Source organism: Molothrus aeneus, chromosome 6 (assembly GCF_037042795.1).
Source record: "Molothrus aeneus isolate 106 chromosome 6, BPBGC_Maene_1.0, whole genome shotgun sequence".
NCBI classification, from domain to species: domain Eukaryota; kingdom Metazoa; phylum Chordata; class Aves; order Passeriformes; family Icteridae; genus Molothrus; species Molothrus aeneus.
The window spans coordinates 46,728,826-46,755,689 of NC_089651.1; the positions used below are offsets into that span (position 1 = coordinate 46,728,826).

Consider the following 26,864-nt stretch of genomic DNA (forward strand, 5'->3'; position numbering starts at 1 on the left):
TTCTCAGTTTCATCACTATAGTTCTAAGGCAAATGTATTACTAAAATATGGGCTGCTCTCCATCTGTTCATTCCCTAGCCTGGACTGACACCAGGAGCTGCTCTGACCCAGGGGCAGCACCTTGCACCTCCTGAGGTTCACAAGGTCCCACTTCTCAGGCTACTGCATGTCCATGTGGATGGGATCCTGTCCCTCAGGCATCTCAACCACACCACTGCAGCTTGGTGCCCCTGCAAAACTGCTGAGGGGGACTCCATCCCTGTGTCTGACACTGATGAACGTGTTAGGCTGGGGGATGTGAGGGAGGAGACTGAGGAACCTCATCACAGAACTTCACTTGCTCTAAGAGTGGTGTATCATTAAAGAATTACAGAAATATCAGAACATTCTGTTGTCTGATAAGGAAGGTTACTACTTGATGAATTTAGAAGCTTTACCAATGATTTTTATATCCCCCAGCTTACTATGTAAGTGATCATCAGATACAATTATTTTTTTCAAATGAATGTACCTGTGAAGGCTGCTTGTATCCAGTTTCTAATCAGTTGTTCTACAAGAGGCAGCCTTCACTAATGAAGTTGGCTTGAGAAGCTCTCATCCTGTCTCAACTGCTCTTGGAGTAAAAGCAACAGACAGTGGGAGTTTACAAACTCTACAGAATTCAACAACAAAATTGAAATAAATACCCCTCAAGGGAAAACAACACACACAGGAAAAGCTCTCCTGCCTCAAGCCCAAATATACTATTCAGGATTTGAGTTTTTCCAGTTTTCTGACACACATCAGCTCTGCTACCAAAGCAGCTTATTTGCTTAAGTGCAAGTGCATAACTAAAGAAAAAAATCTTCACAAACCATAGAGCACAGAGAAGGAAAACATCTAAGACAAGGCTTACAGATGAATCCAATAAATTGCTGCTCATACTTTGGCCATAGTCTCAAGCTTTGAATTTGGGGTTTGCCTAAAGGACATCTAAACCCAGCATTTCCTTTCATCAGATACACAGAATAAGTTGTGCTTTCAAAGTCTCAGCTTCTACTCCATGAAGACTTAGAATATTATTTGTGCTCTTAAAATGGAAGACAATTAGAAAGTCTTTACTGTCTAGAAATAGTTCATATCAGCAAGTATGAACTAGAATTTTCTAGGAATCAAAAGTAATTGATAATTTCAACATCATTTTAATGGCTGAACACAGACCTACAGACATGTAAATTCCATCATTAGAAGAATGTCTTACATAATGTAAATGTCATGTTTGGCAAAATACTATTTAAAAAAATTGAAAACAATTGAATGCAGACACTTCATTTTCTAAGCTAGAAGAGAATGACTTCTTTACTAGACTTATCAAAAAAGAGCATTTCTTCTTCTCTGCTAAACCTGATGCTTGTAGGAAAGACAAATCGAGTTTTTCAAGGATTGAATGCTTCTCACTACCACATGATTCAACTTATTCCTCACCATTTTGGACAATAACTAGAAAAATATTAATCTGGCGACAGAAACATACTGAAAGTTTATTGTGCTCTATAACTAATAACTGCCCCAAATCTATCCTTCTGGAGAATATGATGCTCCATTTGTGCAATAAGTTCCCCCAAAAGGGTTCAACTAGTCAAAGATCAGTGACTAATCTACTAGTTAGTACCCCTTCCTGGTATGAGGCAATGTCAAGTCTTTGTTACTTGCATGTGGAAAGCAGGCAGGAGTAACAGATGTCTGAAACACAAATATATTCTTCTGTAACCTTTAGAAAAAGGTTACAGAAATATAACACCACAAATAAACTTCCATTCAAAGTCATTATCACTTGTTTGAGAAGCTTTTGTCATAAGCATTACTTTCTATGTAGGTGTTTTTCCATTTGTACTATCCTAGAAAATGTTAAGACTATCCAGTCTAAATACACCAACATAAAAATAAAAATACACCCACATTTCATTTTCATTGACCCAAAGACTCTATTCAAAGTTAGGTAAGAGCTGAAAAGTCAACTTAATGCATGCTATGTTTTGAGTAAATGCTCCAAAATTATACAGATCTACGGTTTGTTTTTTTTTTTAATTACAGCCGTGAATGAATTTATAAAAATAACTGCAAAATACTGAAGCCAAAAAAAAAAAAATCTGAAACCACCTATAAAGAATAAAACTGACTTGCAGAATTCTATTACCTGGCACTGTAATGCAATACAGCACAGCTGGGGGTTTTGTTAGTAGAAAACACCATTCTGTGCTGCAGAAGGAATGTGTGTAGAGGAGAAGACTTGCTCAGAAGAGATTATTACACACAGATATTCGATGCTATTTTCAATTATATTTAGAGACATCAAATATCCCAATTCAACAGTCTCAAACAGCAAATTTGCAGCTTTGTTTACAAGTACACATATGGAAGAGACCAGTTAATCTGGCACACTGCTGCTCTCCCACCAAACTGTTACATGGAGTCTTCCTCAAAAATAGAGGAAAAAGTGCTGCCTACTACCCCTCACCAGCATAAACATGTTTACATTTAAATGAAAGTCTCAAGTCAAGAGCTGTTTCTTGCAAGATGCACACAGAGGTTTAAGTTCTGCAATCAGTTCTGCTGCAACCCAATCACAGAAAGTAATCCTCAGAAACTCAAGAAACAGCTCCAACTGAGGCCCAAGAAAGTGTTCTACAATTCCAAGAGAATATTCCTGAGTCCAAGACACTTCTGGAACGCCAAACTCAAATATTAAGGGAAGGGGAGAGCCAGGAGAAAAGAAACAAAAAAACCCTAAGTCATCTTGCCCCATGCTTTTTTTCATTTTGATCTAATATAAATACTGTGTTGCTTACCTAAAAACAAGCCAATAAAATCAGTCCCCTGAGTTTGAACAAGGTAAAAAAACCTGAAGCCAAGTTTTGTCTAAGCCTGCCAGTTGTACAGGTTTACTGATAGCTGCACTACAGAAGCAGCAAGGAAAGGCACTTGCCCTGTGGCAGAAATCATTAACACACAGACTTCAGAAGCAGCAAACTACAACTGCTGGATGATAATGATGAGTTCCTAAAAGAGAGCTCACAAATGGCCTGCAATGGAGGGGTTAACTTTCACTTGTCAAAAAGTTTAGATACAGAACCAGTAAGTTTTAATTAAAGGTTTAAGCTTTCAAATTAACACAAATTACTTGAACAGAAATGTTCACTTTAGAGGTCACTTCAGTCATCTGGGCTCAGAACGAAAACAAGGTGATCTGAAACCATGCAGTAAACCTCAAGAAGTACAAAGACAATTTAAGAATAAGGTAGGCCACAACAGCCTAAAATACCATGTCAGAAACAGGTAAGAAATCAAAGAGTATCTGATTACACACAGACTCACATGGTGGGTGGTAATTTGTAACAAAGTATTTCACTCTTGCTCTGCTGCAATTCAAGTAGAATACATTACAACTAGGAATCACACAGAGAAACTTTTCAGGGTTTTAAATAAAAAGTGAATAGCTATTATAGCGTAAAAAAAATTACAATCTCATGCTTCAAAGCATAATATACCTGATATGAAAGCAGTTTGTGGTATTTCTGTTCTAAAATTGATTATTCCAGATTGTCTGCAATGACTCTTAACGGTTTAGTGCCTGGCAACATCAGACATGCAGCTTGCAACACAACTCACTCATCTACTCTAAATTATTTTCTTTTATGATGGTGTTAAACCAGCACAAGTTAAAAAACCACTCCTACAGATAAAAACCCCTCTTACTCAGTTCTTATTCCTCCAATTCCAAATGATAGCTTACATTGGATGTGGCATACTGATTGTACTTCCCTTATCTGCACACCCTGACTGTGCAATAAAATCCCAACCACTTGTAAAGCAGCCTACTACACCAAGTCACAGCTGCAAAATCCAGACTGAACCATGTGCCAGCCCACACGGTCAGCCAAAGAAACCACGGTAATTCTGCTGTTGATCAGTGCACAGCCAAAGTGGCCCTTGAGCAGGAGTGGGAATTTCCCACACACAGAAGGAGCTGCTGCTCATATCCCCAGGACCTCCCCTAGTCAGGAAATGGAGCCTTCACGTTCAGGCAGATGCCGAGGTTTTCTGTCAGCTTCCTGGAGTAAGGCAGTAAGAATATGCCAGTGTGCACAGGATGAATCTCAGCTCAAAGGCTAGGAAAAGCTGGTTTAGAAATGCAGGAAGGAAGAAGTTTCATTGTGGAAAGAGGAGGAGCTGACAAAGAAAGACAATACAAGAATGCAAAGGAAACATGGAGACAAATGGTGTATAGGTCAGTTCTACTACTCAGTTCATACCACTTGTATGTCTTTGTTAACTGGGAAAAAGTTAAAAATCACAGTCAACTATTTCATTTAGTTAAAAAAGCATGCAAGGAAACACAAATTGCACAGTATATAAAACACAGGTATGGCATTACCTTTTTCCAATCATTTGCTCACAAGTAAAAATTACTATTTGCCTTCAAAATTAGCCCACAAACAACAGACAGTGGGAGTAAACAAAATATAAATCAAATTTTATGAGGTGTCTACACAAGCAAGTTAGAAAAACTAGCCTATTAATAGAGTGCACATTTACCCAGGACTGATACTACCTACTATATTAAGAATTTTAACTGGGTATTATTCAATACTTTCAAGTAGAAAGCATGCAGCTTGAGAGAGGGCTGAAGTGTGTATCCTACCAAATAAACATCTGCGTGTTGAGTGCAATTAGTAAGTTTGAGACAGTCCCTGCTTTGATTACAGTATCTTAGCTATGCAAGATAAAGCAATGACTTAATTTTAGTTTTTAATACCATTTTGTATCCTCCTTCTTACACACCTTCAGTTATTTACAAGTGAGCTGGCAACAACAGTCCAGCTCAGGCACTAATCAGTCTGAAGCACACATAGCCCTCTGAAAGTTAATACATGGATTTTAGTTTGAATGAGCTATTTCTTCACAAGGAGGTTGGGAACTGCAGTTCTTTTGATTTCTTTTTAGAAAATAATTTAAAAAAAAAAAAAAAACAGAAAAATTTTAATATAGGAGACATAACAGTTTTTAAACATGCCCCCAACAGCCATGGACAGTATCTACGACAAAACATACTGTAAAAAAATGAGCCAAAAAATTTAGTGATAATTTTTTTTAATTCCCTCCTCACGTTGAAATTAAACTAATTCTATTTCCATTTTGAATGTTTTCTCTTGCAATATGAAGCTGCTCAAGGTTTAAATACATCTTCCTCACTGTAAAATAAATAAAAATCAGGTGTCAGTTTAACCTTTCAAAGTATAATCAAAAAACTACAAGATCTCTCTGGGGGCTTATCAGAAGCTCAATTACCAAAATCCTCCTCAGATGATTGATTCTTCCATATCAGTTTATGATCTTTGCTGTAGGGATTACATATTGTACAGTTTATAATAACTTTCCCAAAAAGTAAGGATTAATGATTCTCAAATTGCTTCTCATCCTACTTCCTATGATAAGAAAGCTTAATAAATAAAATGACAAAGTCTGTCGACAGCCAAAAGCTACAACTAGAGCTACAAGTCACTAAATACAGTAGCTATACATCTAATGAAGTAGTAAGTCATGCACTGACAGATTTGAAAAGCAGAATGGTACAAGGCTAATACTGTGAAGTACACATTTTAAAATTTCTGATCACAGCAGTCATGAACTCACTTAACCAACAGTCAAGACTAGCCCAAACATGTAGCTACAGGGCTAGATATTACTGCTTAACATATACTACTGACATATGCTGCCAGAAACCGTGAAAGAAGTTGATAATCCATAATCTTAAATTTATCTTCAGAGACCTAGAACTGCTGAAGGGCTGAGTACTCCCATTCCATTAAAAAAAAAAGCATCTCTGAAAATGCTGTTCTGTCCATTGTATTGTCTTTACTACCATAACTGTACTTCGAAAACCGTTGATAGCTGTTAGAACGTCTTACATAATTCTAGAAGCTACTAAAGAAAAGGGCAGGTGGAAACAGAAGGGTGTTAGCCATCCAACGATCTCCTAAAAACAAATACTAAAGACCAACACCTAAGTTTTGAACAACTTTCATGAGGGGATCGCTTCCAGAAAGATCCAGTGATCGATTCTGAAACCAGACCAGTAGATATCCAAACCCATGCACGATCTACAACAAGACTCGAACGCATTTTGAATGCAACACTGTGTATTCAGTAAGTGCCTACTATGCTTGCACTTGATGGCAATCTTCTGTTTCTTTCACTTGGCCTAGCACGAATGAACTCTGGTTAGTGCCCACTTGCTTTCAGGAATACCATTTGAATTATGCAGCAAAACATCAACGCAACAGACACAAAGCAACACCCAGTTCCTTTACTGGGTAGGACGAGGAAAGCCCGTGCCTTCAGCCGTACACACTTACCATCACTCTCTGCCCTGACTAGCAGGGACATGCCCTTGAGCCTCTCCACGTAGCAAGAGGACACATGCCCTGTGCCTCGATCATCCCACTGGCGGTCCTCATTTAGCGTGTAAACCTTCACCCTCCGCCGGGTGTCCGTCATCCTGCCGCCTGCCGCACCGCAGCCACCCCTCTGGCCGGCAATCGCTGCAGGAGCACCAGGCTGCTCGGGGGCCAGGCCCCCCTCACGGGAGGGGAGCGGGAAAGACGGCAGCAGCCCCACGCGGGCACGCCAAGCAAGCTCTTCTTAATCCTCTTCAGTGCCCCAACGGGATCCTCATAATCGAGGGTAACAGGATTGGGGAAGAGGGAGAAACAAGAGGCGAAGATGTGAAAAGGGGAGCTGCTCCTTCAGGTACAGTCAGGCGCTGCACAAAAGGCGAGTAAGCCTAGGCAGGGAAAGCCGCAGAGAGGAGAGAGGCTCTTTGCAGGGCGAAGGGCAGGCGGGAGAGGCGGTGAAGAAGGGATCCCGGAGGAGAAGGGGATCCACGGTAGTTGGAAGCGGCGGCGGACCGCAGCCGGCCCAGCGTGACAGGAGCAAGCGTTCCTGGAAGCCGGAGCCCTGCCGAGGAAAACAGGGGGGAAGCTGGTGAGGCCGGAGGGAATCAGAGGAAGGGAGGCACGCGGGAGAGGGGCCGCTCGCCCCGGCCTGTAGCCCGGCTCTATTGTGCAGCAGCTGCCCAGGCCCGAAGCCCCTCGCTCGCCGTCCGTCAGCGCGGGGCTCCAAGGAGCCGCCCTCCTTCCCGCCTGGGCTGCCTGGGGCCTGAGGACACTGCCCGTCCAGCGACAGGGTGAACGACCAGCCGAGCTCAGCGCCCCGTCTTCCCCATGGGCTCCGGTCGCAGGCGGCGGCTTCACTCCCAGCCTGACTCCGCCGCCATGTTCTTCTTCCTCCTCCTCCTCCTCCTCCTCCTCCTGCCGGTGCTGCGGCGGCTCAGTCCCGACTCCCCAGCGCGCCTTACGATGTGGCTACGCTTCCAGGCGTTCGGCGACCCGGCCGGCAGAGAAACGCTGTGCCCTGCGGAGGGAGGGGGCGATCGGCAGCGGCTGGTGCGGCCCGGCTCCCTCCGGCCCCGGCTCCGCCTCAGTCACTGCGCGGCCGCCATCTTGGTTTCACCTCTCACTGGAGGCGCGGGGTCTCCCAGCCAGCGGCGGCACGGGCCGCCCGCCGGCATTTAAAGGGCCAGCGGCCCCGCGCGGGGAATGCGCGTGCGGCCGTGGCCGCGCCGTTACCGCGGGCCGGCGCAGGCGCTGGCGGACGCCGGCTTTGAGGGTTTTTTTGTCCTCTTTTTTTTTTTTTTCTTCCTCCTCACCTTGCCGAGTGATCTCAGAGTTAAACAGCTTTTGGTTGAATTGGATCTCTGCAGTCATAGATGGAATCAAAGAATTCCAATATCAGAAGCTGTCGAGGCTCTGCTTCTGCCGCTACTGCTAATATCTAAGCATATATCTGACAGAGTTCCCTAAAATATGGGAAAACACTGGGGCGTTTGGGACCCCAGCAGCACCACTGCAGAAGAGAGTCCATTTCACAGTACTCTCACAGTACTATCTATTCTAGATACCCAGTGTACATGGGAGCTCACTGCAATATGCAGTCTGTTATTTTATGCTTTTGAACAAGTCTTGATACTCATTTATCAAAGTGAATTGTATTGAGGGTGGTTTGAGCCAGCAGTTTTCACCAGGATTAATCAGTATCACAAGGAAGCCTCTAGTCAAGCCCTGTTTTCCTTTGTCCATCTTCTATTTTGTTTGCCCTGTGGAAAGCCAGTGGTTACAGGTTTGATATGCAGCCTCCTGAACGAGCTCCCAGGGCCACAGCAGAAGCTGGCAGAGCTCAAGAGGTGTTTGGACAATGTCCTCAGGGACGTGCTGTGACTCCTGGGGAGTCCTGTACAGGGCCAGGAGTTGGATTCTGTGATCCTGATGGGTCTCTTCCAAATCAGAATATTCTGTGATTCCTGATGTGCCCAAACAAAGCCATTTGGCCTTTGCTCTGATGCCCAAGGGCCTTTGGTAGTGTTGTTTGGGTTCCTATGCCATAGCTGAAGGCATGTTGTGCTTGTTGTTCTCAGCACAGTGTTCTTGGCTAAAGCAGGGACAGGTTTGAAGAGATTCAGATGTCTGGAGCTGTGGATTGTGGGCCTGGCTGAAGGGGAGCCACCACACAGCACTGCACACAAAGGGGCTCGGTGCCTTCACTTGGCGGCCTGGGCAGCTCTCTCGGGGCTGTTCCTGGGCAGCTCTCGAGGGGCTGCTCCTGGGCAGGTGCTCTTGCCAAAATTTCCCTCAGGCCAGCCTGGAGATGGATTTTTGTGACTTCAGAAAAGATTGATGTCACTTAGAGAAAACTCTATAGAACTGTTATATTCATGTACCATTTACAAATTGTACCCTCTTGTGGCCATCAGATTAAGTAGAGACCACACTGCTCACTGCAGTTTTTAATTTTATTTTTTTTAATTTTTGTGAATTGAAAACAATCAGATTTCAGTTTGCATAGTTTGCTTTATGAAAATTTTGGGCTCAGCTTCTTTTAATGGGCCTTGTGTTATTTTGATACCAGTCTGAACAATGCTCAGTCCAACAATAGTTGCCTACTTGTCAGGTTTTAACCCAATTTTCATTATGTTTGGCAAAAGGGTTTTATTTTTTCAAACATTTCTACCCCAGTCATTCCAGAAAAAAAAAGTCAGGCATTGAGAGTAACTTCCCATGCTGGAAAGTAGTTGGGAAAGAAAGAAACATTCTGTTTATTTTTCTTGGAGTAATGAGTCAGAAAGCAAGTCTGTCAGGTCACACCTCAATTCCTTCTCTCCATTTCTACTGGTTTGAAATTTTGTGTCCAGAAGGAAGTGTCTTCAGGCATCAGGAGAGGCTGTTATTAATTGAGTTAAAAGGTTTAGGCCCCTTTAGTTCCTGTAAATAATAAAGGACCTAGCCCTGACAGAAACTTTTGCCCACCAGTAATTGAGTAATAAATGATGAGATGGAGTGTTGAAACCAGTTTTTAACTTTTATATTCCTAGGAAAGTAACTACACATCGTTCAATGCAATAGGAATAAGCCTAAAGTGGGTTTACCATAGAGAGCTACTTTCTTGCACAGCAGTCAAGACTAAAGAACAAGATAACTTTTTCTTTCAGTGTCTAATAATAATTTTGGGAAAGAAAATTGCATTGTTATTGTGAAGAAACTTCAGGTCACACATATAAATTTGGTCCTATGTACTAAGGCATTATTAGAGCTCCTAAAATACCTAGCTAAATATTTTCTGAACAAAATAAAATGTTAGGGAAACTAACAACTTCTGACTTTATTGTGGTGAAGATTATTGCCAGAATGAAAGTCTGTGCTTGCCTGAGTATATAGATATGGCTATACTCAGTATGTGCAAAAAAGGTTTCAATCCATACTACATACACATGGACACTCTCTATGTCTTCCTGTTCCCAAGGCATGTATTCTGACTTGTGCCCCAAAATCCTGTGGAAAATGAATGACTGAGTGCAAATAAAAAATTAAATGGAAAAATTATCATAATAGGGAGAGGCTATAAAAAAGATGTCTGTAATGGAGTCAGAATATTGTGATCAAGAAGAGGGGAGATTCAGAAAAGAAGCAAACACAGCAGTTTGAAATAAATACATAGACAAAAATAGACAAAAAGCAAACCTAGCAATCATTACAAGTTATGAAGCACAGAAAAAATGGATAAGGATGTCAAGAAATTTGCATGGTTGGTACTTTTAGGAACAGCTCATGTTTCCTAAATCTTAACACTATTATAGGCCTGTTATATTAAGATTTTTTAAAATGTTGATATTGATACAAAAAAAGTAATTGTTTAATAAATAAGTTTGTTTTATATTTGAAAGAATGTGTGATGTATTTGTATCATATTATGATGACTAAGTGCTTTCCTGGTCATTATTTACAAGGATATTAAACAACTTTGCTTAGAGAGAAACATATTCAAGTTTGCAGGTCCTAAAAAACTTGAGAGTCCTAAAGAGGCTTGCATGTGTGATCTCAGGAAGCATGAAACCTTATTAAGTTTTAGTAAAGCTTAAATTATTGCAGAAATTCTGGAGGACATGAAGACTGACTATAAGTATTCAAATTGGACAAGTGAGAACCCAGATAATAGTAGATTGATTTATCTGATATCAGTCACAGACAATAAATGCTCACACAGAATGCAATAAAGAATTACAAGATGGGCTTATAGCAGTAGCAGGTGATGTGGCTTTAGGAAGAAAAATGTTTAATTTATTGTTAAATTACAAAGTTGCTCATAAGGGTAATGGGGCAGATATAATACACATGGACAGTTCTCAGGTATTTCTGGAAAGTTAAAATTGTATTCTGTGAAGAAAGCTCACATTGCGTGGGTCAGATTTGAGGTGACTGGTAGAGCTCAAAAGGAATTAATTGATCTGTGGAGATGATCCTAGATGATTGTGAGAAATCAAGAGTAGGACTGATGCTATTTAGGATTTCTTGTAATATTTAGAAAGTCAATGTAAAATCTCTGTGCATAAAAGCTGTGTATGACTCAGAGAGTCTGGAAGAAATGGCAAGAAATGGATAAGGCCATAAGGGTCAGAAACAGGTTCACTTCCTGAAGGCGCTGATGTAGAAAGAATGGCTTAGCCTGGGGCAGCTGGGAAGGTTACTGGCAGCTGCTTCTGGCTTATTCCAGCTTTACAAATGTCTGTGAGCTCATTAGTGCTTACCAGTAATTTAAGGCAAGCAATGACACTTTCACTTAAAATTTTGAGCTGTAAACAGTGTTTGTTCAAGACCTGATGGATAAGCAGCTCTGGCAGGTTGTGGCCTGGTTATGCTCTGACCTACACCTCCTAACAGGATCCTCCAGATACAGCCAAATACAGGGTCACATCTGTGGCAATAAATAGTAAGGCAGCTCTGAAAGAAGCAAGGCAGCATAGTAAACAAGCAACTCAACACAAACTTCTGACACTGCTCTGTGTCTGTAAGATCCTATAATAATATGACTTTTGGACAGATTGTAAGCTAGCACACTGTGGAAGAATGTAACATCAGGAATAAAAGTTGCTTTAATGCCACATTCTATAATTCTGGTGTCCTCATGGTTAACAAATTCTAAGAAATTTAAATAGATCTGAGAGGACTGCTCTGAAGAGCTTTATTTTTTTGCAGATCCATTTGTCACACTCCAAAATCTCAGATTCCTGCAGCATGCACTTTTTTGCAGCCACACCCTCTGAAACATGTCACAGAGGCTGCCACTCAACTTTCACATCCTGCCACAGATCCCTGAGAAGCAGTAGCTCTGTTCTTGTACCTGAACAACAAACATGAACCTGTGAAGGTCAGCAGTTAAGATTCTGTAACTCTTCCTCCTACATAATGTGCATATGAATCGCTTCAACAGAAATGTCATCTCTTTTCTTTCAGCCCCTATTGTCATCTTAATTTTCACAGTACTGAACAGACTCTTGTCTTCCAAGCAGAGCTTCCTTTTAGGAGTTCTCTGCAACTGCACAGTCATGCAAAGTCTGTATTTGTTTTGAATTCCTGTATGCCTCTCTGGAAATGCTACACTTTATCTAAATATGTAGGCCTCATTATCTGCAGACTGAACAATTTCAAAGTACTGCTGATGCAGAGGATGTGCCTGCATCATTTATTCATCCAGCAGTGAAAATTCCCCTCCTTCTGCAAGGGGAACTCCAAGACATCTGAATTGTGCTGCCTGTCCCTATGCAGTACATATTTATGTTTTCATATGCATTATTTTGTTATTTTGCCTTTTGACTGTGTTTGTGAAGTTTTAGTAAGAGTTATTGAGTCCTTTTTTCCTTTTTCTATGGTAGACTTCCTTTTCCTAACTTTTGCTCCCATGTATTTTTTTAAAATAAGGTTTCCAGTACTTCATCCATAGCTCAGACTACAACAAGTTTCTCTTAGACCCATATATTTGATGGTCTTTTGAGAAAGAGATGGACAGAGAGGCAGGAAGTGAGATCCACATGATAACTTTGTTTCCAGGAAGTTTTGAAAGTCCATTACCCATAAGGGTAAAAACTACCTCAAATTTTCTATTAGATCTCTACCTAATCTCCTAAAATATTACTATCTGCTGCAATACTCTCATTCAAATAAATTCCTCATTACCTTAGGCACATGCTGAGGTGAATGTGGGAACTGTTGAAGGTGTTTCCAATTTGTGTAAATAAGAACTACATAAGTGGATTTAGAGTCAAAAGGGAGAAAGGCCAAAAGAGATGGAGAAAGGACATTATCAGAGCCAGAACAAGCCAGCAGCACATGGACACAGGTAGGTGGACACTCATCCTTACACACACACAGAGTCTCAGCAGCTTGGTACTTCAATTGGAGCTGTCATCTGGGACTACTGGACTAGACCTGTGCAAATTTAGGATCAGGTTCCTGGACAAAAGTGAAAGTGACAATATGTCTCTATGTAATAAAGTGTAATAAATATAAAAATATGTCAGAAACCTGAAAAAAAAAGGAGGCAGGTAAGTTTTTTTTAGAAAGTAATTTAGAATCAGCCATTGTACTGTCAGCAATTCAAATATGTTTGGTTTTTCCAATTTTAAAATATATGAGTCACTTCAGTGTTTGTGACAATGATGGTCTTAGAGATGCAAATAATTCAAGACTTGCACAGAACAGGAATGATTGTGGTGCAAGTTGCAACTAAGTAATATAAATAGATTGGGAGCACATCCAATTACTTGAGAGATTACTTTACTAATTATCTTAGCTGGTTCTAGTGTCTTCCATTTTGCATATGAAGCCAACCAAGCAGAGGTGAGAACCTGACACCAGGCTCTGTGGATAAGCTCTGCAGTAACAGAGGCCAAGCATTTAGGGAGGGAAATGTGCAGTGTCCTCACTTTGCACCCCTGCTCTAACTAAAAGCAAAGCTAAGTAGACCAAATGCAAAACTAGAGGATTTGCTATTATTGTTACCTAGAAAAACAACCTAAATTGTTATGGAATGGGTTTGCCTCAGCAGCAACACAGAAACTCCTCTGATTCTACATTCTCAGCCTAGCCTCCCCTTTTCCCATATGTGTTACCTCTCTTCTGGCTGGCACCAGAGACAGGATTTGGGCTCACACCTGAGACAGGATTTGGCAAACATCTGTAAGATCTTGAAAAGCATGAAGAAAGTTAGCAAGGCTCAGTTGTTTAATGTCCCCTCCAATACAAAAACTGAGGATCAAGAAGTCCAGCAAGTAGGTGGGATGGTCAAAACAAGAATAATTGTTCTTTTTTCACAGCTCATTGAAGAAAGTGACGGAAGGCTCTGCTGCAAGGAAACATTGATGCTGAAGTCAAACTTAGTAGTTCAATGTACTAATCTCCTAGGAGTGTCCCTTGCAGAGCATGGGTGGCCTCCAAGCAGAGCTCTCAAGTCACTTGTGTGACTAATGGGCAAAGGCATTGGAGGCATGTGGGGATTATCAGCGGATGTGCAGGAGGAAGAAGGCTGGGAATGGTGTGTGTGCCAGGAGGGGCTGGAGCACTGAGCTGCAAAGGGGGTCTGGCAGCTTTCACACCCCAGGGTGTAGAAGTGTGGGGTGATGGCAGTGACGTGCCTCTGCTGTGCACTGGCTGGTGCAGGACTGTGGGGCTCAATCCACAGGGAGAATGAATAGTCCTAAATAAATACAACTAGAAATACACTTGGACATTACTACCAAAGACAGTGTAAGTGCATACCATTTCATTAATCATCACTGCAGCTTGTCACTATATAGAAATTAGTTATTATATAGTTAGAATTGTAGATATTAAATATTCACTAACAGTTGTCTAAACTAATTAACATGCAGGATTTATTTGTGATGTTTATGGCTGTCATTAGTGACAGCTGAGAAAATAATAATGAGAGAACATATAATCTGTAAGAATATATCACAGTTCTGTGTTTATTTGTGTTTAATACTGACTAAAAGAGTATGGTGAGAATTTTTTAAATTTTCTGAAATCTTCTGCATAAAAAATCTTGTACACATCTATGCTCTGGTAGATAGGTGTTTGAGGTTCCCTGATGTCAAGACATTCCCTACAATTTCAGATATGTGGTATAATACAGCCACTCAATTTAATGTACTTGTATGGGGAAAACAGAATTGCCAGCTAGCATTTGTTGAGGTCCCCTGAAACAGCCACCCTAGAGCCTTGATCAGCTAAAGATCTTACAGTGCTTTGCAGCCATGAGAGTATTCTGGGGCAACTAGAGATAAAGGAAAACAAGACTCATTCCAGTCAGTAAAGCTGAAACCTTGATCCCTTCCTGCTTTCCTCTGTGCTTCTCACTTCTTATAATCCCAAATCATTGGGATTATGATTTATACTTTCCTGTTACCTTTTATATATGACATGGACCAGCCCTAAATCCCTTCCCCGACCTTCTCACCGAGGAAACCATGGATCCAGTCAAGTTCATCTCCCTCTTTTACTCATATAGCTGCCCTCTTCATATCTCTACTATGTTTCTCCCAATTCTTTCAGCACACCCAAATGAGTTGTGCTTAGGTTATGTTCTCACCTGCCATCCTGCTCATAGCTATCACTTGGATGAAATCTTTGCTGTACCATGTTCCCTACTATAGGACTGATCTCTGTGGCATGCAAGGTCCTGCACAACTTGGTCCCCCCTCAAGCCAAATACATTTTCAGAGGTTTTTTCCTATCCTTCTCTTTGCTGTTTTATACTTGCCTTGAAAGCCTTCCCCTATTAACTGGCATGTATCAGCCTCTGTTTTATCCCATGTGTGGGGCTTTTCTTCTTCACATTGCAAATATTGTTCTCAGTTTTCCCAGGAAGTGATCTTTTGGTGATTCCAGCACACAAGCTTGTAATTTAGTTCAGTATAGCTTCTTTGTAGGCATGAGGAGTGGCAAGGGGGAAAGAAGATCCCTGACAATATTGCAATATAACTATATAGAGAATTCACTGTAGCCACAAACTATGATGAAGGCACGGACATGGGAAAAGTAACAGCATGGGGGAAAATCAGAAATATGAGTTTAATAGGAGATACGAGTTTTGTTAATCAATTGCATTTTAAGCACAGGACAAATGATGCAGTTTTATAGAAGTTTAAACTCAAATCCATGCATTTCACAAAATGAAAAAAAACTTGTTAGCAAAACAAGACTTCAGCCATTTAAAGAGGAGATGGTTTTGGAATGGCAATTAAATGGCACTTTTCTAGTAGTAGTACACTGAATGGTATCAGAATTGGAAACTGTGCTGTTTCTTGCCTCCAGCTATCTCACTTCAGATCTTTCATAGCAGAAGAACTTAGAGATCTTGAGGGATTTTTTTCCCCTCCAAAACACTGTACTGAAAATAACCCCCTAGGAGGTCATAGGGTTACATGGAAAATTGTAATTTAATTTATTCATCCTAAATAGCAAAAGGCATATTTTAGCATATATTAAAAATAGACTCATTTTATGCACTTTTTTTCAGACTAGTGTCTGATTTTGCTGTTAATTTATTTCTGCACAGTGCATTCTCCTTAAAGAAATTTGTAGGCTGTTGTTGACAATATCTTCAGAAAAATGTGCACATAAGAATAGACAGGCTCATGGTTCTTTTGCGAAAATGAATGTGCAAGGAAGTTCTTCTCTTTCTACATCAATCCCTAGGCACCACCTGATGGTGTCTTAGCTTTCTTAGCAGCATTTCTCTGAGGAGAGGAAAACCATTTTCATCTTTTGTATCTTTCTGTAGCACCAGTTCAGCAGTCAGTGGAACTGGAGGAATGCAATTAATTGATTTCCTACATAAGCTGCCACTCTTCTGTGTTATAATATACCCTACCATATCCCAAATACACACGGTTTTTGGGATAATCACAATTGTAATAGATTTACCCTATAGATAGCTGTGTTGTTAAAATAAATTAGTAACTTCCAAAGCAAAGATAGCCATTTAAAAGAATGCAGTGAATACACGTTTGCATTGATAGATATATCTGCATTGCAAAATTTGCTCCTCCTGCCTATTAATATAGTGCAAAGGTATAAAGGGACTTGCTTAAATTTATCTTGGAACCACTCGCTTCAAAACTGGCTTTCTCCTTCTGTAATGCTCCTACATTAATGATCACAAGACCATTTCTTTTATTGCTCTGTCTTTGAAGAGTTCATAGTTCTACAATTAATGTAACAAAGAACATAGTTCTACAATTAATGTAACAAAAGCCTGATTTTGTTAGTTTTCAGTGTATGTGGCAAGGCCATACTTTTACCAGAGTACTTGGGAGGAGCAGTTGCCAATTATGAATTGGTAAAAGTGGTAACAGAAATGACGTGGGCAAGTATGGTACAAGCAGATCACAGCCACATGATAGGCGCTGATGTTATTTATGTGCTTGCATATTTTTAGCTATTGGCAATGCCTGTCACAGTAGAGAGGGGTGGTAGATACAAATGGAAAGAATACTTTGAAAAGGATGTTATTTTTATACTGAGCTTCTCATATTGCTCAACTGATGTTGCCTCAACACGACAGTAAACACAGTCAGAGAAAAAGTGTCAGTCACAAGACTCTAAGACCTGCCACACTGGTCAGATCAAAGGTCCATCTGTTTCAGCATTCTGTACAACTAGGTGATGTTTAAAAGTGTTTCCTTTTGTTTGTTTCCAATTACTACACAACTTTTTTGCTTCTGAGAAACAATGAATCACCATAGTTAAGTGACTGATTTTATGTTCCCTCCACCTTTAATCATCTTTTTTCAATGAAGAAAGGTACTATTTGGTTTCCCTTGAATAGAACCGATTCATTATTTCTGATCCATACTGCTTAACTTACCCGTATCTTATCTAGTGCTGCTACATTGGTCTTGGAGATCAATAACCAGAAGTGCATGTATTTGAGATTCAAGGTTGGTACAACAGCATTATAATGTTTTCCTGCTTTGTTCTCTATTCTTTTCAAAAGGAAATAATTGTAATGTTCAGTTTGTCTTTCCTTGCCACAGGGCATGGTGTTGCCAATTCAAATAACTGCCAAATCCCTTTCACAAGTAGTTACAGCTAAGAGCTTTCTGTTTTGTATTTTTCTTTTAAGTGTCTGTGTTTGAATTTGATAAGCATACATTGTATGAGAGGTTTTACTGTCTGGCTGCTCAGCATTGGTTAAAATTTTCTTCAACTCCTTGCTGTCTGCTTTAGTTGTGACTTTGCTGCACAACTTGTTATCTTTGCAAACTTCCCTGCTTCAGTATTCAGCTTTATGTTGTCATTTGAGAATAGCTTGTACAGAAGGATCTGAACAGCTGTAGATCCAGTGGAACCCTATTTTCTTTGTTATTTGAGGAAAACCATAATTTTTTTTGGATCTCCCATCCAGTTGTTTGCCCATGGATTATCTTTGCTCCCATTCCATGAGAAGTTAATTTCTTTAAAAGTTCTTAGTGAGATACCTTTCTCAAAGAAGCATTTTACAAATCCAAATACATAAAAATCACCAGCTTAACCTCATAATTACATTTGCTATGCAAATTTCATTCTCAAACACCATATTGATTATTCCTTCATATTTTAATTTACTCAAATTTCTACTTGTTCTATTTTACAATAATTTCAATTAGTTTGCCACCCATGAAAGTCAGACTTGGGTATTGTTGTTCCTCAGATAACTAGTAGTCTTTAAAAACTGGTGACATGTCTGTCATCTTCTGTTCTCCTGGTTGATTGAAATGTTGCGTTAAACACCACAGTTTTCAAGTGAGGAATTTAATGTTTAAAATTCTTGAATGACCTTTCCATACCCTGGCAGTAATTTACTATTTCTTTAACTGATGAATTTGATAACCTTTCCTTATGACAAATCAGCATAACAGAGTTCTCAGATTATTTTTCAGTTCTTGAAATATCTCACTACCCATCTAAGACTTCCCTTCTGTATCAAAGTTGTTCCATTCCATCAAAAGGCATTCTTACAAAGATTGATCTCACTCAATGCCTATAGTTTGATTTCCTTCAATCCTTCTGAACTATCTCATGAGATATTTGTAATTAAATGCACATTTCCATGGAATCAAATAGAAAGACCAGAAAGAAACTGGCTATTTGGAGGATGATATGAAGGAATATAAGAAATAATAATAAAGGAACAAGATTGAACCAAAACCAGAAGAAGGACATTTCCTTTACCTGAAGTTTCATAAAGGATAACATTTTTGCAACAGTTTTTATTATGTAGAGGAATGCTTTGTTGACATATATTAACATACTATCCAAGGACTGAGAAAATATGACCAGGGAATTTCAGTAAAATTTTATATAACTATCTTTTACACTATCTAAAATAAATACTTTTTTTGACTCAGTCGAAACATAACTCTCCCATTTCCCAAAACTATTCAGGATAAAATTTGGTTTTGAACAACCATTCAGAATTTAAAAATGTGAAAGCAAAGGTATTGATCAGAATTAATTTTTTCTCCCTTAATGGCTTGTAATGGATGCATTTAATAAATGTAATGATTTTGCTGCAAACAGAAAATTCCAGTGTGTAGCTATCCATTTAATCCCAGTCCTCTTTTGCATTCACTTCCAGTACTGATTGATTGCCAACAACAAGGTTTATTAAACACACTTGAAGCATTAGATAAGCTGTGAAATTGAACAAGAAAGCAAAGATATATATTTAGTACTCTGGAGTTTAAGCAAATCCCAAGGAAAGAAAAAAAAATTATTCCAACTTTAGAACTCACTTCTATTCAAAGCTATGTGAATGGAATATGGAAAATTTTTTCATCATAACTGTGCTGCCTTCTCCCTCCACAACACCAACAATTCCTTCTTTGCCAGTTTGGCTGACTGGCTAACTAGTCCTTTATTGTACTGCAGCCAAGGAAATGAAAGTAACTCTGGAAGGATATTTAACATTTTTTTTGTCTGTAGCCCTTCCATCTCCACTTATTTCACGCTTTAAAATCTGTCCAAAGTGTAGATTTGAAAGTTTCCTTTCTGACTTGAACTGCTCTGAGCTTTCCAGCCCTTGGGTTTAATTCTTTCTTACAAGGCAGCTCCCTCCCTCCCTCTTTTCGTTGTTTCTTTTTTAACACACACACACACACACACACACACACACACACACACACACACCCCCCCCATCCACCCACACAGCCATCCACCCCCACACCACACACATTTCTTTTTAAGTTTAACCATGTTAATGCATGAAAGAAAATACATGCAAGTGCAAAGGAAATTCTCACAGCTGGTTTTCTTTGCTTTGATTGAGTGACGATTTGGGTACTAAAAATAGGATTTATCTGAGTTTCAAGAACAAAAATCTGAGTCTGGGGTCTGTTTGCCTTTCTGTTTGGCCTTCAAATTCTCAGTGTTCACAGAAACAAAGAATAATTGAAGTTGGAAGGGACTTCTGGAGACTGCCTGGTCTAAATCCCCTGCACAAATTAGAATCCACTAGAAAGGACTGCTCTGGATCTTGTCCTGTTAGGTTTTGAGTATCTCCAAGGATGGAGAGTCCCCAAGTGGTATTTAAGCATCCTCCCAGTGAAGTATTTTTTTCTTATGTTTAAATGGAATTTCCTGTGCTTCCTTTTGTGATCATTGCCTTTGCCATTGTATTTTTTCAACCCTTGTCTGAGCATTACCAGGCCTGCTGTGGCCTATGCAAGGAACCTGCCAGCTCCCACATAAGTTAATAAGGATCCAAATGTAAGTGGAGTGGCACATCCATTTCCTAAAGAGATCTGCTTTGTTTGCACATGGAGTTAGGTAAAATGAATCCTAGGTGCCCCTCTTCAGTTTTAAAATGTGTGTGCAGCTATTTTAGTTTTCCAAAACCAGCTGTTGCTGGGTGTGCTGGTTGTTGGCAGTACAACTCTACTAGTCAGAGCACTCACCCAGAAAATTCAAGTCCTGTGTTCAACTTCCTTCACAGCCTGAGTCCAAACCCTTTTCTCAAGAGACAATCCTGACTGATAGCTTATGAAGCTGAGTGAGGATGTTACTGTCTCCATTTTTCCTAGTGCAAAAATACTTCCTCATAGGCATTTACACAGGGAAAAGAAGCCAGAAATACAGCATGTGTGAGGAAGCTTGGTGGTTCAACCTGTAACACTGCAGCAGGAAGAGTGTCCTGAGTTTGTGGTTGATGGCTGGGACTGGTTTTGATTTCCTGCTCCAGTGACTAATAACAATAGTCTCAAGACTAGAATTCAATGATTTGGCTGCAAAGTCATTGTGCAGTGAGTGAGAATCCAGAATGAAGGGCTCATACACAGAGGATGGACTCATCCTCTATGGATGGGAGGGAACAATTTCAGCCAGAATTCCAGCCACAGCAAACAATGCAAGACAATCAGTACATTTGAGGAGTAGACAGGCATCAGTGGCAGCAGCACAGTTGCTTGTTTTTCCTTTAAGAGGCAGAGAGGTCAGACAGGTATTACTGAAACTAATAACTGAGCCTGAAACTAGTAAATTGACTATCAAGATTTTAGCATTCTTGAAGGGTATGCATGCTATATAAACATCTTGATAGGTCACCTACTCCCATCATGATCAGCTATAAATCCTGGTGTTACTGTGATCATCAGCAGGGTGCTTGCTCAGCATAGGATAAAGGACTGCTGTGTCAAGGATACCTTGAATTCCTTCCTGCCTCCCCCAATGGGTTAAGTTAGCTCACATCACATCAGATGCATGGGACAGGATTTTGTCTCCTCTGAGAGCTGGGATTTTTAAATATGTTCTTTGGGATCTAAGTGCATAAATTTTGCAAATTTCCTAAAGGGACCTGCATTCATAAATGCTGTAATCTTTAGGAAATATGTCTTTGAAGTATTTTTTCCTCCTGGTTTAGAATGTTAAGTTCTAGTATCTAGACACTGGTTTCCTTAGTGATGTGAACACTGCTAATACCATATGCTTGTCTTTTCGACAAATGGTCAGTCAGGGTAAACTCCAACTTTAACTAGCTAAAACCAATTACGGCAAAATTACCCTTCTCTAGTCTGGGTGAGAGATGTTTATCTTAGTAACTAAGACAATCTCCTCCTAGGCCATTTATCATGCAATTTTTTTACCAATAGAAATAAGTTTCTTTACAAGACATACCCCACCAAAATCCACATTTTTTTTCACACAATAAATATCAAACCATATACATTTTTTTCTTAGAGTAAGATTCTATTTATATACCTATCTCTGTTACTTACATTCACTTTGCTTTCATTCTATTAATTTAACCTATTCAGTGGTCTGCTAAGCACCAGCTATTTAAGAAGTTGTGTAGGAGAGTGAGGGACAGTAACTGTGTCCACATGGAATAGGAACTGTTGCCTTGCTGGAAACCGTTGTTTACAACAAGGTTCTTTTAAACATCATCAGGACTATGAGCTGACAGAAGATAAGAATGTTACAAATTTACTAGACTTGTAGTATTGGTAGGTATGGAAATCACTTGTCAGTAAGAGCAATCTAAAAAGAGTCAGCTTCTTTCTCAAAAAGACAAAATCTGATGGGCCTCTGCTTCAAAGTTGTGGGGAAAAGTAGAATACAAGCTATGACCGAAGAGTGGAAATTGGCTGAAAGCGAGTGTTGCCTCAGGGAAAGTGAAGTAAAAGGAATAAGCAGAAACTCAGAGAAAAAGGAGCAATTAGCCAAGAATTAGCAGAATAACACTAAGGAAAATGAGATATTGAAATGACTTGTGAGCTCATAAAATATTTTGAAGTGCTAATAATCCCCTTGTAGTTGACAACATGATACTATAGAATCATAGAATCATAGAATTGTCAAGGTTGGAAGAAACCTTTAAGATCATGAAGTTCAATTGTAAACCCAGCACTATCACTGTACTCCCTAAACCACTAAACCATATCACCCAGATGCCTCTATAGTGACCACTAATTACTACAGCGATTTCTCAAATGATTATATGACCATGTTAAAAGCATATCACAAATAAGAGAAAAAAAAAACAATTTAGGGCCTATTTGTTTATAGACAGCTATAACCACATTTATATGCGTGCTTGAAATAAATGGGAAATGTTTATGCATTTAAATTGAAATTGTTAAAAAGCTTAGGTTACAAGCTCAGCAGAAATGTGAGGCAGGAGCTGGCTGCTCACAGAACACTAGCTTCTGATATCCCTTGCTATTCACAACAGGATCAGGCTGCTTGTAGCATCCTGAGCTGTGTGGTGACATGAATCAGCAAGGACTTCTGTAAGTCTGTTACTGCTGCTCAATGAAGCAAAGCCATGCATGATACCAACATGCGCCGACTGCTGAACTCAGTAGGGGTTTTGGCAGTTCAGCTGTGCAACCAACCCACACATGCCTGCAGTGGAGGAGAGGTCAAAGAAGGGCAAACCCCAGTGAGGTCAGGAAATAATGTAATATAAAGGAAGCTGAACTTACTTCGATATCAGGTAAACTGGATGGTAACCTTGCTTTTAGTTACAGACAGTTGCATCAGTGAATCATCAGGTTCCAAAGCTATAAATAAAGAGCAATGCCTTTGTGAGGCAGCCAGACCCACACTGGGGGATGGGGGTGGTGGGGCAGTGCATAGGTAGCTTGGCACAACATAAAGCATAAAAAATGGACAAATGATACATTTTGAAGAGAGCAACAGGCTTGAGCTGGCTTTCATCCATTTATTCTTTTCAGGTCACTGGGAATGCCCAATGTCACGACAGTGAACACAGAGGGACCGGTAATGACAATCACACTACAACAGAAAATTATACACAATTTCCTTTTTCCTAAAGCATCAATACACACCTCCCTCAGTGAAATTTATGCGTGTACATTGAATTTGATAGGTTTCTTTGTATAGCAGAGGAGCAGTGAGCCAAATGGATTTTGATTCTTAGAGAACTTCCATCACACAAAAATAATGACACATTTTATTCTCCTTCATGGCAAAATACAGTACAAAAACAGTCAATTAAAATCAGCTCTTGGATTGATGAATCACTGTGCTGTCACAGAAAGTGACTTCTAAAGAGTTCTCTCCTTACACAGGCTATTTTCCATCAAGTGAAGAGATTAATTAAAATACAGCTAAATTAAATCTATACTTCCTGATATCATCTATATAAGCCAATGTTATGCTAATATGTTATACTTAGCACACTACAACAAATAGAAGGGGAAAAGGACAGTCCCTCTGTCAAGATTCAATTCATACAGTGACAATACATGAGTTATTTAACTACAGCCATCTGCATTCTGTAGCAGATGAACAATATGGTATATGACTGATGAGCTTGCTATGTCTTTGATGACCTCTCAGCAAGTACTGAAGCATGACTGCTCATGCCTAGCACAGTCACAGACCACACTTTCCCTGTTTGTGTGTTGGTATCACTGTAACGCTTTGTCTGGAGCCTGCTGCTCTTCAGCTAGGTGAAGGATTCTGCCAACTACACAACTAATTAAGAACATTACTACTGCTTTCTACAAATCTTGTCTCTTTATCAAGTGTTCTAACCTGGAACTTCATTCAGAACTTACCAACAGGAAGAATTAATGTTTCTGCAGAGAACATGTTTATGGTAAAACAGTATTAACAAAATATGTGTAAAGACTGGCTAATGCAGGAGCTTTTTTGTGTAGCTGTGAGGCCACACTTCATGACAAAAGCAGGTTTAAATTCTGCACCTGCCTTAGGGAAGAAAAGGCTTCCCTTATTGCTCATGAAAGTGACCGTACACACATATTTGCTTTTACAATTTTTTCATCTTCAAGATTTAATAATTGAAAACAATTGCCTCTATCAGTAGATAGCCACACCTGTTAAATAAATAGCACTCTGAATTATTACATATACTTAGAGGCAGAGCCACTGCAGAGACTGCTTTTTAGTTAAATATTTTCTGAAAAGAGTACCTGTCTACTTCATCAAGTGTAAAAGTGCCATTTATTTTCATAATTGTCTTTAAACTAATGTGCATAAACTAAACTGACTGAACACAGAACCTTATTTATAAAGAAATCTCTCCCTGTTGAGATTTATTTGTAACAAAAACTGATTTACAGACAGCTTCTTCATTAGTCTCTACAAAAGCCTAAAATGAAGGATTTCCACACTAAAGATCAATTTCCACTGATGGTACTGATGATGAATAACTATTATTTTAGAAAATTCCACAATTTAAATGAGACCACTGATAGGAATAGTACAAACCCTGCAAAACAGTGAAAATGCATGAAATTAATAATTTTGAGCTTGGTTCCTCTGTAAGTTCCTCTGAAACTTTGCCAAAACAGTTATAACAGAAGATTTGGACCACTTACATCTTTACTACTTAAGGGGGAAAAAAAAGAAAAGATTACATTACACTTAAAGTTACTTTCTTTGTATACCTACCTCATTTCCACAAACAGAAAAAAATTACTATGTGAAAAAGCATTCCATGTGGCAAAAATCTGGTATTTGGAAATACAGACCTTGGAAATGTGGGGTTCCAGTTTGTGGCCTCCTATATTGCAAACAGCAACAAGGACTCGTGCTGGAAAAAAAAAAAAAAACCACATTAAGCATCAATAAGATCAATAAGTAGTATAATGGCCCCATAGTTATTATACAAACTACCAAGAAAGTAAGAGTAGACTAAACTTAAGCTAGGAATGAATTTGGAGTCAGAAAAAGGCAAATATGTGTTGGAGAAGGAAAGCTGGAAATACAAAAGCTTCTTTTCCTCAAGATCTGCGTTGTTTGAGCTATCCAGGAAAGGCTTCTCATCCCTCCCGGCCGTGCCAAGTGTCGCAGCTGTCCCTGGGTGCAGCAGCAGCTCTGTGCACTAGGCGGCGCTGCACAGCCAAACGAGCATTCTCTGAACAATAAAAAGGCATCAGTAGTGATTGAATCTCTTTGCTATAAAAATAAATCTATAAATCATGCAAGTTAACTTTCACAAAAATACAATAGCAGGAAAAACGAATGGTTAATTGTATTTGGGTATAGCTACATCACTTAAAAGCTTCTCAAGGCAAAAAAGATGGAATCTGGTCAGCATTCTGAAAGACCTCCAAGGGAATAGCACATGAATTATTCTCCTAGTCAGGAAACTGAAATGTCTGAACATAAACAAACAGCAGCAGCACCACCACCCCTCACTGGAGATCTAATTATTCTGATTATACAGAAGATCAAAGCTTTGTTCATTCTGTTTAAAAACATCCCTTTGCATCCTTAGAATATTCACTGGTAACATCCCAGTCAAATTCAAGCAGCTGAAACTAAACTCCAGGGTTACAATTCAAAGTTGTTTGGCCTACCCTAAAACGTGCACTCATTCCTTTCTGGGCCATGCATGTTCAGTACATCCATTTGTCTGGAAATTTCAGCTTCTAGCTTCCCACTCTGTTCTTTTTCTATTCTGCAACTCACCTCTTTGAAATAAACAGCTGCCACCTGCCACTATTCACCTCACCTTCAATTAGCTATCATCAAGTTTCTTAGCACTGAACTTCAAAATACTGTATCAAGAATGAAGGAATGAGAGTGAATGAAGCCTTATTTAAATACGTAATTTCTCTTGTAATGGTCTCTACTTTTGAGAGATTTGCAAAGAGGCCTAGCAGGCAAGACAAAGAATAAATGATAGACAGGGTATCTAAATAGTCCCACAAGACCTGTGGTAACACAGAGAGTTAGTGAAACAAGTGTGTCAGCACTGTCATAAAAACTAATTTCTACCTCATGCAAATCACACATGCACTGGGAAAAACTGGGTGTCACCTGTCCTGTTTAATTTTAAAATGGAAGATGCAAGAATGTCTGTTGCTCATGATCTCTTTGTTGGGAACAAGCCCTCCAGAGTTAAACATCAGTAAAAGCTTCTTTCTCATTTCTATATTATTCTCCTCATTTATGCTATATAAATAATAGCTGGTTTTCTTAGAAAAATACATGTTATACCTTGAGAAGTCTTCTGCTATTCTTTCTTTGCAATTAAACTGGTCAAATACTTCACAGACTTCATAGATGAATAACTGATTTAATTGGTTAAATTCTTGGTACACACCTTTTTTTTTCCTTGAAAGCAGACGTGCTGTAGCAATTCTGGGATCAGAGAGGCCATGATCTTACTGAAAACAACCTCATATACATCATTACTTTCAGTCTAAAGTTAACATATGCAAAAAGACATTTATGAGTGGAGAATATTGAGGACCAAATTGAAAGTCATAGATAGGTTGCAATTAATCAAAGGTGACAAATATGTATTTTCAAGGTGGAAATTTAAGTTTCATAACCAAACTCAGAGTGCAAGACTGATAATTGCTGAGCTTGCTGCTGGTAGAGAAAAGAAAGAGTGTAGTCAGTGCCATGGCAGGCTGAATTCACACTCAAAATACACACAAAGACTTCTGACTATAG

The 26,864-nt window shown here is 39.5% G+C and overlaps 1 protein-coding gene across 1 annotated transcript in view; it reads right to left on the reverse strand.

The window, feature by feature from the left end:
• PPP4R3A (protein phosphatase 4 regulatory subunit 3A) overlaps nt 1-7,497 on the reverse strand; it is a 42,154-nt gene extending 34,657 nt beyond the window's left edge. Inside the window, exon 1 of the mRNA XM_066552233.1 lies at nt 6,396-7,497. Coding sequence (XP_066408330.1) covers nt 6,396-6,537 — 142 coding nt within the window. The 5' untranslated portion in view covers nt 6,538-7,497. The remainder of the gene's footprint in view (nt 1-6,395) is intronic.
• Between the last annotated feature and the right edge of the window lie 19,367 nt (nt 7,498-26,864).